This window comes from Vigna unguiculata, chromosome 1, assembly GCF_037176805.1.
Source record: "Vigna unguiculata cultivar grain cowpea cultivar isolate G323 ecotype 2 chromosome 1, ASM3717680v1, whole genome shotgun sequence".
NCBI classification, from domain to species: domain Eukaryota; kingdom Viridiplantae; phylum Streptophyta; class Magnoliopsida; order Fabales; family Fabaceae; genus Vigna; species Vigna unguiculata.
Genome location: NC_140792.1, coordinates 10,423,622 through 10,436,194, shown reverse-complemented (window position 1 = coordinate 10,436,194; position 12,573 = coordinate 10,423,622). Strand labels below are relative to the sequence as shown.

Here is a 12,573-nt window from a genome sequence, read left to right as displayed (position 1 = left end):
GCAGATGTTGTGCATGTTCCTCCTGGTTCTTGGGGTAAATAAGAATGTTGTCTATGAATACAACGACAAACTTATCTAACCAAGGTCTGAAAATCCTATTCATGTAATCCATGAATATTGCCGGGGCGTTGGTCACTCCAAAGGGCATCACTACATATTCATAATGCCCATAACGTGACCGAAATGCAGTCTTCTGAGCATCTTCTGGTTTAACCAGGATTTGATGATACCCCGATCACAAATCAATCTTTGAAAATACTCCAGCTCCTCTTAACTGATCTAGCAAGTCATCTATTCTGGGCAACGAATATTTATTTTTAATCGTCAATTTATTCAGTTGACGATAGTCCACACACAATCGGGAACTCCCATCTTTTTTCTTGACTAGTAGCACTGGGCCCCCCAAGGTGACGCGCTCAGTCTTATGAACTTCTTTTCTAGCAAATCTTCAATCTGCTTCTTCAATTCGGCCAACTCTGCCGGGGCCATTCTATATGGAGCCATTGATACTGGCCCAGGGACGAGATCTATAGTGAAATCTACATCCCTGCTGGGTGGTAACCCAAGTACTTCATCTGGGAACACATCGGCGTATTCTCCCACTACCGGTATGCTTTTGACCAGATCAACCGCGCTTCTCTTCTCCGGCTGCACCATTATCACATAACAAGAAGATCCATCGGTCGCCTCCTGCACCACCTCACGAGTGGAGATCAAAGGTAACCCATCAGTCTCAGGAAATACTACACTGCGCCATCACAATCAATCAAGACGTGATTGTCCGACAGCCAGTCCATCCCGAGTATCACATCCAACCCTTCCAATGGCAAGCAAATGAGGTTCACTTTGAACTTGTGTCCTGCCACTTCAATAACACAATCAGAACATGCCAGATTAGTAGATACTTGCCCGGATGCAGGTGTCGAGACTGCCAGCTCACACCCCAAATCACGAGCTACAATTCCAAGCCTACTCACACATTCTTGGGAGATGAACGAGTGAGTATCACCTGAGTCAAACAGAACCAAAACATTGTTATTAAACAACATACATCTGTCTAGAATGAGGTTACCTGACTGAATGGCCTCAGTACTGGTAAGTGCAAACACTCTCCCCGCAGCTCAGGGTCGATCGGCTAACGCCTTCTGGGGTTTCTACTGCGGTGTGGCCCCTCCAGCGGTCTTCTTAGTGGGACACTGACTGGCATAGTGGCCCATCTTCTCACATTTATAACATTTCGCGTGCTCCGTACTAGCACCCAAACTGCCTGCCGCCTTCGTGCAGTTCCTACGAAGGTATGGGCCACCATAGTTATAACATCGCAGCCTTGAGGAGGAAGGTTGTGGCCTGCTGTATGGTGTCTTCTGTTGTCGGGCCTCAAGAGTATTTTTCTGTGCTCTCCCGACCCGACTTGGCCCCATCTCCAGTTCCTCCACGGTCCTGGCCTGCTCCACCAGAACTGGAAACTCCCGGATCTGCAATGGCACCAAGACTCTGCGCAGCTCATGCCTCAAGCCTCCCTCAAATTTGCGACAGCGCCATTCCTCTGTGATCGCCTGCGCGTAAAACCTCACCAAGTACTCAAAGCGGTCGATATAGGCCTGCACTGGTTGATTCCCCTACTGTAATGTGAGAAAGTCCGCCTCTAGTGCATGCTTAGCTGAATCCAGAAAATACTTTTCCAGAAATCTGGTTCTGAAACTCGTCCAGCTCACCTCCTCCTGACAGGTCTGCATCTGCTCTTGCATTCCCGTCCACCAGTACTCCGCATCGCCCACCAGCAGGAACGTGGCAAAGCTCAACTGTTGTGCTTCAATACACGCAAGCACTCTAAATATTTTTTCGCACTCCCTGAGCCAAGCATTGACCTCATCCGGAGTATCTTTGCTGTTGAACTTTGACGGCTTATGTTTTAGGACATCTTCCATGGTCACCGCTCTAGTAGGTGGCACCATAGCTCTCGGCTGTGCCGCAACCGGCTGCATGGCATCTACCATCATGTGGATTGCCTGTGCAATCTCATCAGCGCCCGCATCGCCTGTCCTCCTCCTATTAGCCATAGCCTGGATGCGCCACATATTAACTGGTAAATCAAACCATTTATATTTCAATTTCATAACAAAACAAACAACACATATATATACGTCACGCGCTAGGCTCACTCCCAAAAGTCCCATGCAATCATTGAAATCACGGCACTGATACCAAATGTAACGTCCTAGCCAGAAATTACTTACTAAAATAAATAAGAAAAATAAATATGTCACAACCTCATTTATTAAACCTCGATTTCCCAAAAACACATGGGAAAAATTTAAATATCGATGTTCAACGCACCACATGAATAAAAATAGTCGTAAAATGCGTAATATGATTAAAATTGTTTGTATAATTATTACAAAAAAACCATGGTCTAACATGAAAACTAGTGATAACAAAATCCCTGGAAGATCCCTTCTCTGTCTCTAAGTACCAGTCGGCTCACCTGCATCAACATCTGCTCCCATGTAACAAGTTACATGATCATCGCCACACACACACAGATAGGGTGAGCTCATTTAAATAAAAACAACAATATCATATTAAATACCATATTAACAAAAGTAAACCCGGGTTAGTACACTTTCCCCTTTTTCCTTTTTACTACTTCACTTCCATCCCTTGCCTTTAGACGTCTATCATTTCTATACCCTTTAGGTGAGATCAATGATCGATCTTTGCTGCACGAGTGTCTACTCGCCCCTCCGACTACAGGCCACCACCTGATAGTCCACACGTGGGAATAACTTTGCCACAAAATCTCACCATGATACCAAGTGGAGTTCCCCAAAACAAACCTAAGTTTGTAGTTGTTTCCAGACTACCAAATCTCTATCAGAATCCACTGAAGAGGACAATCATCCGAAACCTCGCCGTACGAGTCACAACCCGCACACTTCACTGGACTTCCTAAACCACCAGGCTACTACCTAGAGTGGTCACATGTTACCCCAATACAAGATACACTTGTAAATGGGCCCCCAGCCAAAGCATCGCATCACAACATCCCCTAAAGCGGTGTAGAAAGCTTTCCTCGCGTACCATTGCTGGACCAAAACCGCCTGGCGTGCATCACACACCGCTAGGCGGAACTTAGCTCCAGATCGCCTGGCAGGCATCACACACCGCCAAGCGCCACGCGCCCGCAGTACCCTTACAGCACCGTCACCGCCTGGCGGGCACCACCACACCGTCAGGCGCCACGCGCTCGCAGTACTCTCATAGTATCGTCACCGCCTGGCGGGCACCACCACACCGCCAGGCGCTCTGTCTCGTCGTCACCGCCTAGCGCATCCATCACCCGCCGCCAGGCGCCTCGCTTCTGCTGTGACCACTGTCCCTGATTTAATTCCCGTCCGCCTGACGGCTCGCTCACGCCGCTAGGCGCTACACCAGTAGCACAATGCTACTGGTTTTTAGCACTAAAACAGATCCCTAAGGATCCCAAACCACTCAACATATGGAATTAAAACATAATATGATTTTCCAAACATAAATCTTCAACTAGATTATATCACCATGCACACATGCTCACATTCTTTTGGTCATGCCATTCAAGAACCATATAATTCATACCTCAACATTCCACATACCCATATTCATATAATCATACATTCTGGTGTTTTTATTAAATCATAACACTACACTTTGATCCATATTGCAAATGTGCCACAACAACAATTCATATTCACAAAATGTGTCAAAGGAAAGTTCACACCACCCATGCCATTTCATTTACCTCCCACTCACTCTTACTATCAAATTTACATATTTCTTAAATTGTACTCACCACATACACCCAAACATTACAAGAAATCCATACTAACTATACCATGATTCACACTCCCGTTTATTTCAATTCCCTCCCCTTTTAGTCTCATTTAAGTCTAATTCTCCTTATCTATTACCTTTTCTTTATAATAAACACGCCCAACTTACCTGTTAAACGCCCAATGGCCAGAAACCCAACAGAGCTGCACAACCTCCTCATTGCACTGTTAGACCGCTTGGCGGCAATTCATGCACCACTAGGCTGTACATACATATCTAGAAATCTCCAGATTTTTCCTGCACGAAACACACCCAAACCTTCCTATCCCAGTTCCCCCCTTTTTATACGAACATAATTTTATATCACATCATCATCCCGTATTCATACATCCTACATTTTAATCTCAATTTCTGTAAAACCAACCCATCAACCATTGTCATGATATGCGTTATTTCCCGCTGATTTCATCATAAACCCCAATCCCTCAAATTCAGATCAAAAGTCATGCCTTCTAACATAATTAGCATATGCATAGACTATAAAAACATTAAAAATTCACATCCGAGCATACAAACATCACGGTCACATAACAAATACTTTAAAACACCAAAAATGACCAAAACTGTAAAAACTGGGTTCGTGCCGCCTGGCGGGTCTCCTTCGACCGCTTGACAATTCATAAAAACAACGTAACCTGGTGCAACTACAATGTGCCGCCTGGCGATTTCTAGAAAATCCAGAAAAACACAAACAGAACAGGAATTTTACAGATTATGCAGTTCAATCATGAATCATAGCTCATCCTTATATGATAACAGATTTAAAACACACAAATAGGAACTCCCCTAACCTGAATTTCCTTAGCTTAGCCTTGACTCCTACAAGCTCTCCCTTGATCACCAATGCCCTTCTTCTCCCTTATCTCAAAGACAGCTCTCAAGCTTCACTCAAACTCACCCAAAACTCTCCAATTCGCGCTCTCTACTACACCCACACAGATAATCTCACCAAACCCTCTCTCATTCTCCTAATTAGCTTTTTATTGGGTTCTTAAAATGGTTAAATTGCCTTAAAACGAATTTTGCCATTAATATCTCATTAATCTCCCTTAATGGCCTATTACCTTCTGTTTTCCCAGCCACCCTTGTTGCCATACACCCTAGGGTTTACGTGCCTTTTCATGTGCTTGCTAGAGTAAATTTTAGCAAAAAGAAAATACTTTGTTCAAACCAAGGTTTGAACCCATCACCACACAATTCCAGTTCAAATGTACAACCAATTCAACCAAGTCATATTACATGATAATATTCACACATCAAATATTATATCCTTACCTATCACATCCAAGCATCTCAAAAAAATACTAAGAATTAAATAACACACAATTAGCATACTTAGGACTCGAACCCAAGTCCTCTCACATAAACAAAGTACTCTCAACCATTTGGGCTAGTATTATTCCACGCCATGAAGGTTAGTATTTAATTCCATAAAGGCTTCTCCTACCTGCATTTATTAAATAATTATTTATTTAATTATTTAAATTTCGTGGGTCTTACAGAATGCATGTAAGCATTGGATGAAGGTGGTGTTATGTGATTCACTACAAACAAATTAAAGAAGAAATTTGTTGAACTTGACAAAAAATAGTGTCTTTTATCATCTATAATAGATTATGGTCACTATTGTATGCGATAAATTTTATGACGAATTTGAAAGGCTTACTATGACGGTTTAGTTGGTGTAATAGTTATGGGCAACATAAAAAATGTGTGCTTTCTATGATTTCAAGAACGAATTGACATAGTAAATTCAACTTACTATGTCAAGTGTGAAAATACATCATAATAACGTGAGGATACTATCACATGGCTTAATAGTCATGACATTGTTTATTCACTTACTATGACACATTATAAAGACCTAACATAGTAAGTCTCATTTACTATGACAGTTAATGTTAGACCTGATATAGTAAGTCTCATTTACTGTGATAGTTAGAGCCATAACTGTCACAATAAGTGGAGTTCTTTTTTTTTTCAAAATTATGTTTTCATTTCTCCAATTTCCTCTCCATTCAATTCACATGCAAATATCGTTCAAATCACCCATACAATATCAAACAAATCAATTCAAGTAAATTGTCCAACAAACATTTAAACATGAAATTGTATATACAATCGAAGATGACACAACCTTGAGAATTTTTACAAATATTCTACAAAAGATTAGATACTACATAAACCTAAGATTTCTAGAATAATTTATGTATTAGAACTTGCTTATAGTGTATCTGTAATATATGCTATAGAATATGACTATTATTAACATGCGTGTCTTTGGCTAGCTTATTATACTTTATACAACATTGGCATCAAAGGCTAACTTTTGAGCTTATAACTTAAGGTAAACTCTATGTGATTCAAGTTCAGATTTTATCTTTGTCTAAAACAAACTTTCTATTAAGTCGGTTGCTGCTTTGAACCTGCAAATAGTCTCTATGTTTCATCCAATGTAAGTTGCATGACTATTTTGATTGTCTAGTAGCTTTTTAGCCGGTTCCACCACGTTGTCCAAGGATAGTGTAATTACTATTGCTAAAGAAACTCTAACAGCTTTGTTGCTCATTATTGCTTGATGCACTACACTCTTGTACTTAACATTGGTGGATTTTGATGCTTCACATTTGCAAGTGCATTGAATTATTCCACAAATTTAACAACTACCAAATTTCCATCTTGTAGTCGCACTTTACAAAGTAGACAACCATTTCAAATTCAATTCTCAATTCATTAACAAAATTAAACACAACATCAAATTATAGATTTCATCAATACCCACATGAAAAAAGAAAGAAAAATGATGATATGTGTGTATAACCTTACAGACAGAGCCAAAGCCTCCTTTTTCATTCTTTTCCAAGTGATGAAAATCCCACGTGGCATAATTAAATTCTCTATAAGTGATTATGCAAAAGTTTCTATCATTATCTTCTCTTGGTTCTTTTGTTGGGTAATTATTATAAATCCAATGCATAATTTTATGAAGTTAAGATAAAATGTGATGAAAAAGAAAATGATGAGAAAAGGAGAAAAAGACATTAACATGTTTATATATATGTTCTTAGCTTCTTGTTCTTTGACTGATGTTGAGAAACAAGTACAAAAAGAACAACATGGAATCTTCATGCATGGAGACACGTGTAAAAAATCCTAGGATGATGGATTTAGGTGTGTGTTTCATTAAGGTTTGTTTGGAGATAGCAATAATGTGAAGAAAGTGAAGAAGAGCATGTCAAGGTTGTAAATGAAGAGGAGGCGACACACAAAGGTTGTGATTTAAGCTAAGTCTTTTACCCATTGACTTAAACTTTATATATATATATATATATATATATATATATATATATATATATATTTTTTTTTTTTTCTCTCTATTTCTAACAGAATCTCTTGTTTACGAAGGGGACATGATCAGAATGGGGGTATTCGCATTGCAAGCTCAGGTTGAGGACAAGGTGGATATAGATTGGTAGCTATCATTTGCAACTCAGAATCCAGGAGCATTATATCCTCCATGTAATCAATCCCAAACTTTATGATATTCCTCTCAGTAGTTCCTTTCCTAGTTTCCATGTTTTTCTACTATACTCTGCTAATGCTTCCCTTAACAACAAAAAATTCCAAATTTCGTGTACATAATATCTTAGTCACTACTTGATACACAATATTTTGCATTTAACATCACCAATAATTATCTAACTAACACATATGAATTTAAAGTATGCTTTAATTTGGATTAGCAGAATTGCAATTATATGCTTATCATGTTTTATGATTTCTTCATAAATATCTAACTATGTATCTTAGACTTATTGTATCTTACATATGTTTAGCATGTGACATTTATGTAACATCCTATGTTGCTAAGAGTTAGTTCTTAAATTTAAGAACCTTTCACGTTATAAGTAACTATCATAAAAGAGGTCCTTAAGAGTTGGGATAAAATGCAAGAAGTGTTTATTTATATACATATTGTATCTTACATATGATTAAACGTACTCACCACATCATGCAATTACATCATATCATACCACGTCATACCATATTATACATATGTGCATAAAATCACATCATTATATAAGTAACCACACATCCTTATCACACTACTACATATATGATCATTAGTAACATTTAAGAAACCTTACTAAACTACAAAAAATGTTACTAATATCATCTAGTAACATTATATCAAATGTTACCTATACCCTATGCTACTAATAACTTTTAGTAACATTTTTACATATCAATTGAGACATTTATAAAATTGTTACTAAATAAATAGCTTTAGTAACATTTAATTAATGAAAATGTAACATTTTAAAAGTGTTACTAAATCTTTTTAGTAACATTTTTTTTATATAAAAAGGTAACATTATAAAAATGTTACTACATATCTTTAGTAATATATATTTTTTAAATAGAGACATTTTCAAATTGTTACTAAACAACTTTAGTGATATTTTTTTTTGTAAAGGCAACATTATAAAAATGTTACTATAACTATTTTGTAACATTTCAACAAATGTAACCAAAAAACACATAATTAATATTAAAATATTGCACACCAACATTTACATTGCATGTTTCTTTATTGTAATGTTGTCATCCAAAAAGAAAGCCACAAAATCAACTATTTTATTTTAATAACACAACAGAAAAATCAACTATAGTTATGCAATATTGAAGATGACACAATCTAGTTGGTAATGGCTTCAAAAGTGCCACATGAGTTTGAAGGGAATCCATGAGGTTGACACAAGAGTTTTAACAGAGGAACTTCTTAGCCAAAAAGAAAATTCAAAATAGGCTTATAGTATCATTGTAACAGAGAAATCAAGAAAAATGACAGAGTTCCTCTGAGGCACATAATGTTTGGTTCCTCTAGTTTTCTTTCCTACAACATTAGAGAAACAAAGAAAAAATTAGACAAAATTCTGATAAGAAAAAGAAAAACAAAGTAAAGCCAATTCAAATAATAGAAAAAGGCAAATAAATAGCACCAAGCATACCTTTTTAGTCAAAACTTCTGGTTCAGAACCACCACAACCAGTCCCCACACCCCTTCCAAAAACCTAAAAAAAGTACCATCAGATCAGTACCCTAAGAAGATCCATTTAAACACTCTTCCTTCGTCCTTAAGTATCCTTGCTTCAAAACACATAAATATATACACAGAACCAATCAATCATTAAAAATGTAATGTTTTTATAGAAAACATATAAGTATCCTTGTTGCATCCACTAGTGCATCTCGGTCTTCAGTTACAATTGACTTACTGGAGTTTTAACAAAAATTATGTCTGTTCAATATGCTTTTCAATTTAGTTTTCAACTATCTTTTCTATTCATTTGTTTAAATTAAAATAGAGAAGGAGCTCCTAACATATGTTTCTAATCAAAGGCAATAAAGAAAGTTACCATCAAAGAGTCACTTCTTCCCCATTTTCATAGGGAGCTACCTAAGGTGAGAAAATAAGTGAAAAGAATGATCAATGAAGGATTTCATCTTTTATCATGAAAGAAGCAAATATATATACAATGCAGAATAACAGAAATGAAAAAGGAAAAAGAGAACAGAAAAATAAAGCCTGACAAATGGCTAATAGAAAGCTATAGCTAAGACTAACCTTGGACTCAAGTGAGGATTAAATTGATAACAAAGACTAATTAAGTTAAGAATTACCCAAGCTTTTAACCTTTTTGTTGTGCTTTTATTTTCCTTTTACCTTTGATATTACATTAAACCAATTAAGCTATATGTAAATGTAGATCAAAATTTGGCCAACAAACTTTTGCCATTTAATCAGCTCCCTCATTCAACAACTTTCGTTGTTTTCCCTTTATCCAAGTGAAAAACTCAATTAGAAGGGGAAATAGAACCATTACTTGCATTATACAATATATTATAACTGCCTAGTGCAAAACGGATCATAGTTAACTAATGAGACCAAACTAATGAGACCATACAACAAATGAATCAAATGAGTTATGCATTTCCTAATGTCTCTTGTTAAAGAATACCTATGATTCATTTCTGTGCGAGAATATATAATTTGAGTGGCCTAAATTTCAGTTAATTTTTAGTATTTCTTACAAGATTGTTTCAGCCTAAGTTAGAAAGAATGATGAGGCAAATGAAAATGTAGAACACCAGTAAAATTGAAAAATTAGGTAAATTGAGAAACTGAATTGTCAAAGTATAGATACGGATGGCAAATGTGGACAACAAAAAGTCATCGTACCTCCAAGAAATATGATACATTCTATCAGAATTGGGATAAATGATCTTGGAATTGAATCCAACAATAGTGAGAGAATTCAACCACTTAAAATCCACGCCTCTGATAGCCATGGGAATTGATAAAGGGAAAACCCGAGAAGAAAGAAACAAGTTGATACTGAATAATCATGTTGAAGCAACGTTAAAATGCATTAATTGGATGAAAGTGAAGATTGGCATGGGAGTGAAATGTAGAAATGGAAGAGATTGAGGATTAGAAAGAGAAAAGGGTACCCTTCGCGAAGAAGTCACAAAGAATGCAAACCAAGCCTACGAAGTAGAGTACTGAATAAGGATAATCAATTCCTATACTAATTCTTACATTTTTTCAAAATAACGTTTTATCTAACAAATCTAAATAGAATCTTGTTCTCAATTTATAACTTTGAACATATATTTTAATAAAATTAAAATATTATTTTAAAATGTCAACTTCTAAATTAGTATTAACTATTTCAATGTTATATTAACATTAACAAATTAGTAAATGTATTGTTACTAATCTAAAATATAATAAATTTATAATTGAGATGAAAATAATTGGTTTCGTGAATTTATTTTAGTTACTGCAAAATCAATGTCTAGATAATAGAGACAAAAAAAATTAAGTTTTAAATAATATGATAATTAAAAACTAAAAGGTTTAATTGTATTATTTTTATCGACTAAAATTTAGTTTCTAAAATAAATTAAAAATGATTAAAGAAATATTCTAACTACATATTAACAAGACACTAAAAATATTATTTTTAAATAAACAAATATCTTTTTAATAATGGCTAATTACTAAACATATAACATCGTGATACTTGATAATTTTAATTAAAAAATTAATTTAATCACTAGAATAATTAGTTATTATTAATTTATTTTTTACAATATTAATAATATTTTAATAAAGTGATACTATATAATAAATTTATTTATCTACAGTAATATTTTTAAAAAATGTTACAATATTATTGTTAAAATTAAATATAGTAATGTTTAGGAAAATGTTACTGTAAAATGTATTTAGTTACATTTTTAGTAAATGTAACTGAACAAATGTTACTAAAACTACTAAATCTTGTAGTGTCATAACATATCCTATATTCATAAAAAAACACCACGACATCCATAATGTTCTCGTGCCATCACCATAGTGTCTGCAATGTCATTCAAATCAAGAAAAGATACCAAACAAGCAACTTGATGCTCAACGTTAGCACCCAATGCTAGCACTTAACGCCATTTGTCTCGTAAGAACCATCATTCAGCATCAGAAAGCCAACGCTCAATGCCCAACGCCCAACACCTTGTAAACCCACCGCTTAATGCCCAAAACTAGCGCTACATGCTCAATGCCTCGTAAAACACAACGCTCAACGCTAATGCCCTACATTGTGCAAAAACACAAAAAACAATGACTTTGTTGCACAAAATACCTGTTTCACACATCAGGTATCCAAAACTATGCACCAAATGAAATACACAACTACAATATACTAGACTCTGAAAACACTTACATATCCAAAGAGTCTTATTACAACTTGATCATCCAGCAAAATTACCCTAACCCATACAAATCTTCACTTAAAAAGAAACAATATTGCACTAACAATCCATGTAAAGCTGTAAGTACTTCAACCATATTCCCTCTTGGTAAATCTTTTGTCCTGTAAAGATTTATTCAAACTTTATTTCCTCACTAATAATGTAGTGTAATGATTAGCCAATGATCAATCCTAGGATAGACAATTGAATTTTAAATCATTCTTGAACAAGCTTTGTGAATTAGAGGAAATCTCTATAAAATCTACTAAAATAGATGCTAAAATGGACTCTATAAAATCTACTAAAAAAATGCTAAAATGGATTGAAAATGGTATGGAAAAATGCATGTATACAAGGTGTTTGGTGTAACAAATAAGAAAACTAAAATGCATGTAAGGTGTTTGATGAAAAGTCAATGTGCAGGAATCACTCACTTCTCTATATATGCATTCTAATCCTAACATGCTCCTAATACATGAATTAACCAATTATAGTTGCTAGAAACAGAATCAAATGATGATGCGTAGAGAATCAAAATACGAATGGAAGTTTATAAGTGTGCATGTATACAAAGAGTACAAGACAGCTTCACAAATCAAATTAAAATGAATGAAATAATGAGGTAATGATGCAAAATAGAGCAAAATGATCTCCATTGAACATAGAAATTGAAATCACACAAAATGATCAAGTAAATCGTAAATTCCTAATTTATGAACCCTAGTTTAACGAAATTAACGGTTAAATGCGAGAATGTGAAATTAAACATAACGAATCACAAATTTGATATAGAAATACATTGAATACAACACGTATGGTATCACAATTGGATTAGGAACAAAATTTGAACATAAGGAACACGAGAACATGGAATTCGCAGATGAA

At 35.4% G+C, this 12,573-nt stretch overlaps 1 protein-coding gene and 1 long non-coding RNA gene across 2 annotated transcripts; both read right to left on the bottom strand.

The window, feature by feature from the left end:
• Positions 1-384: 384 nt before the first annotated feature.
• LOC114188090 (uncharacterized) lies at positions 385-2,060 on the bottom strand. Its single transcript, XM_028076615.1, has 4 exons — positions 1,716-2,060; positions 1,202-1,601; positions 774-1,009; positions 385-690 (listed from the first exon to the last, which is right to left on the bottom strand). The coding sequence occupies exons 1-4, from the start codon at positions 2,058-2,060 to the stop codon at positions 385-387; spliced, it is 1,287 nt and encodes a 428-aa protein (XP_027932416.1).
• A 6,507-nt stretch (positions 2,061-8,567) lies between these two features.
• LOC146888693 (uncharacterized) lies at positions 8,568-10,375 on the bottom strand. The gene is made up of 3 exons (XR_014995066.1): positions 10,115-10,375; positions 8,883-8,945; positions 8,568-8,767 (listed from the first exon to the last, which is right to left on the bottom strand). It is a non-coding gene; the product is annotated as an uncharacterized LOC146888693 (long non-coding RNA).
• Positions 10,376-12,573: the final 2,198 nt, after the last annotated feature.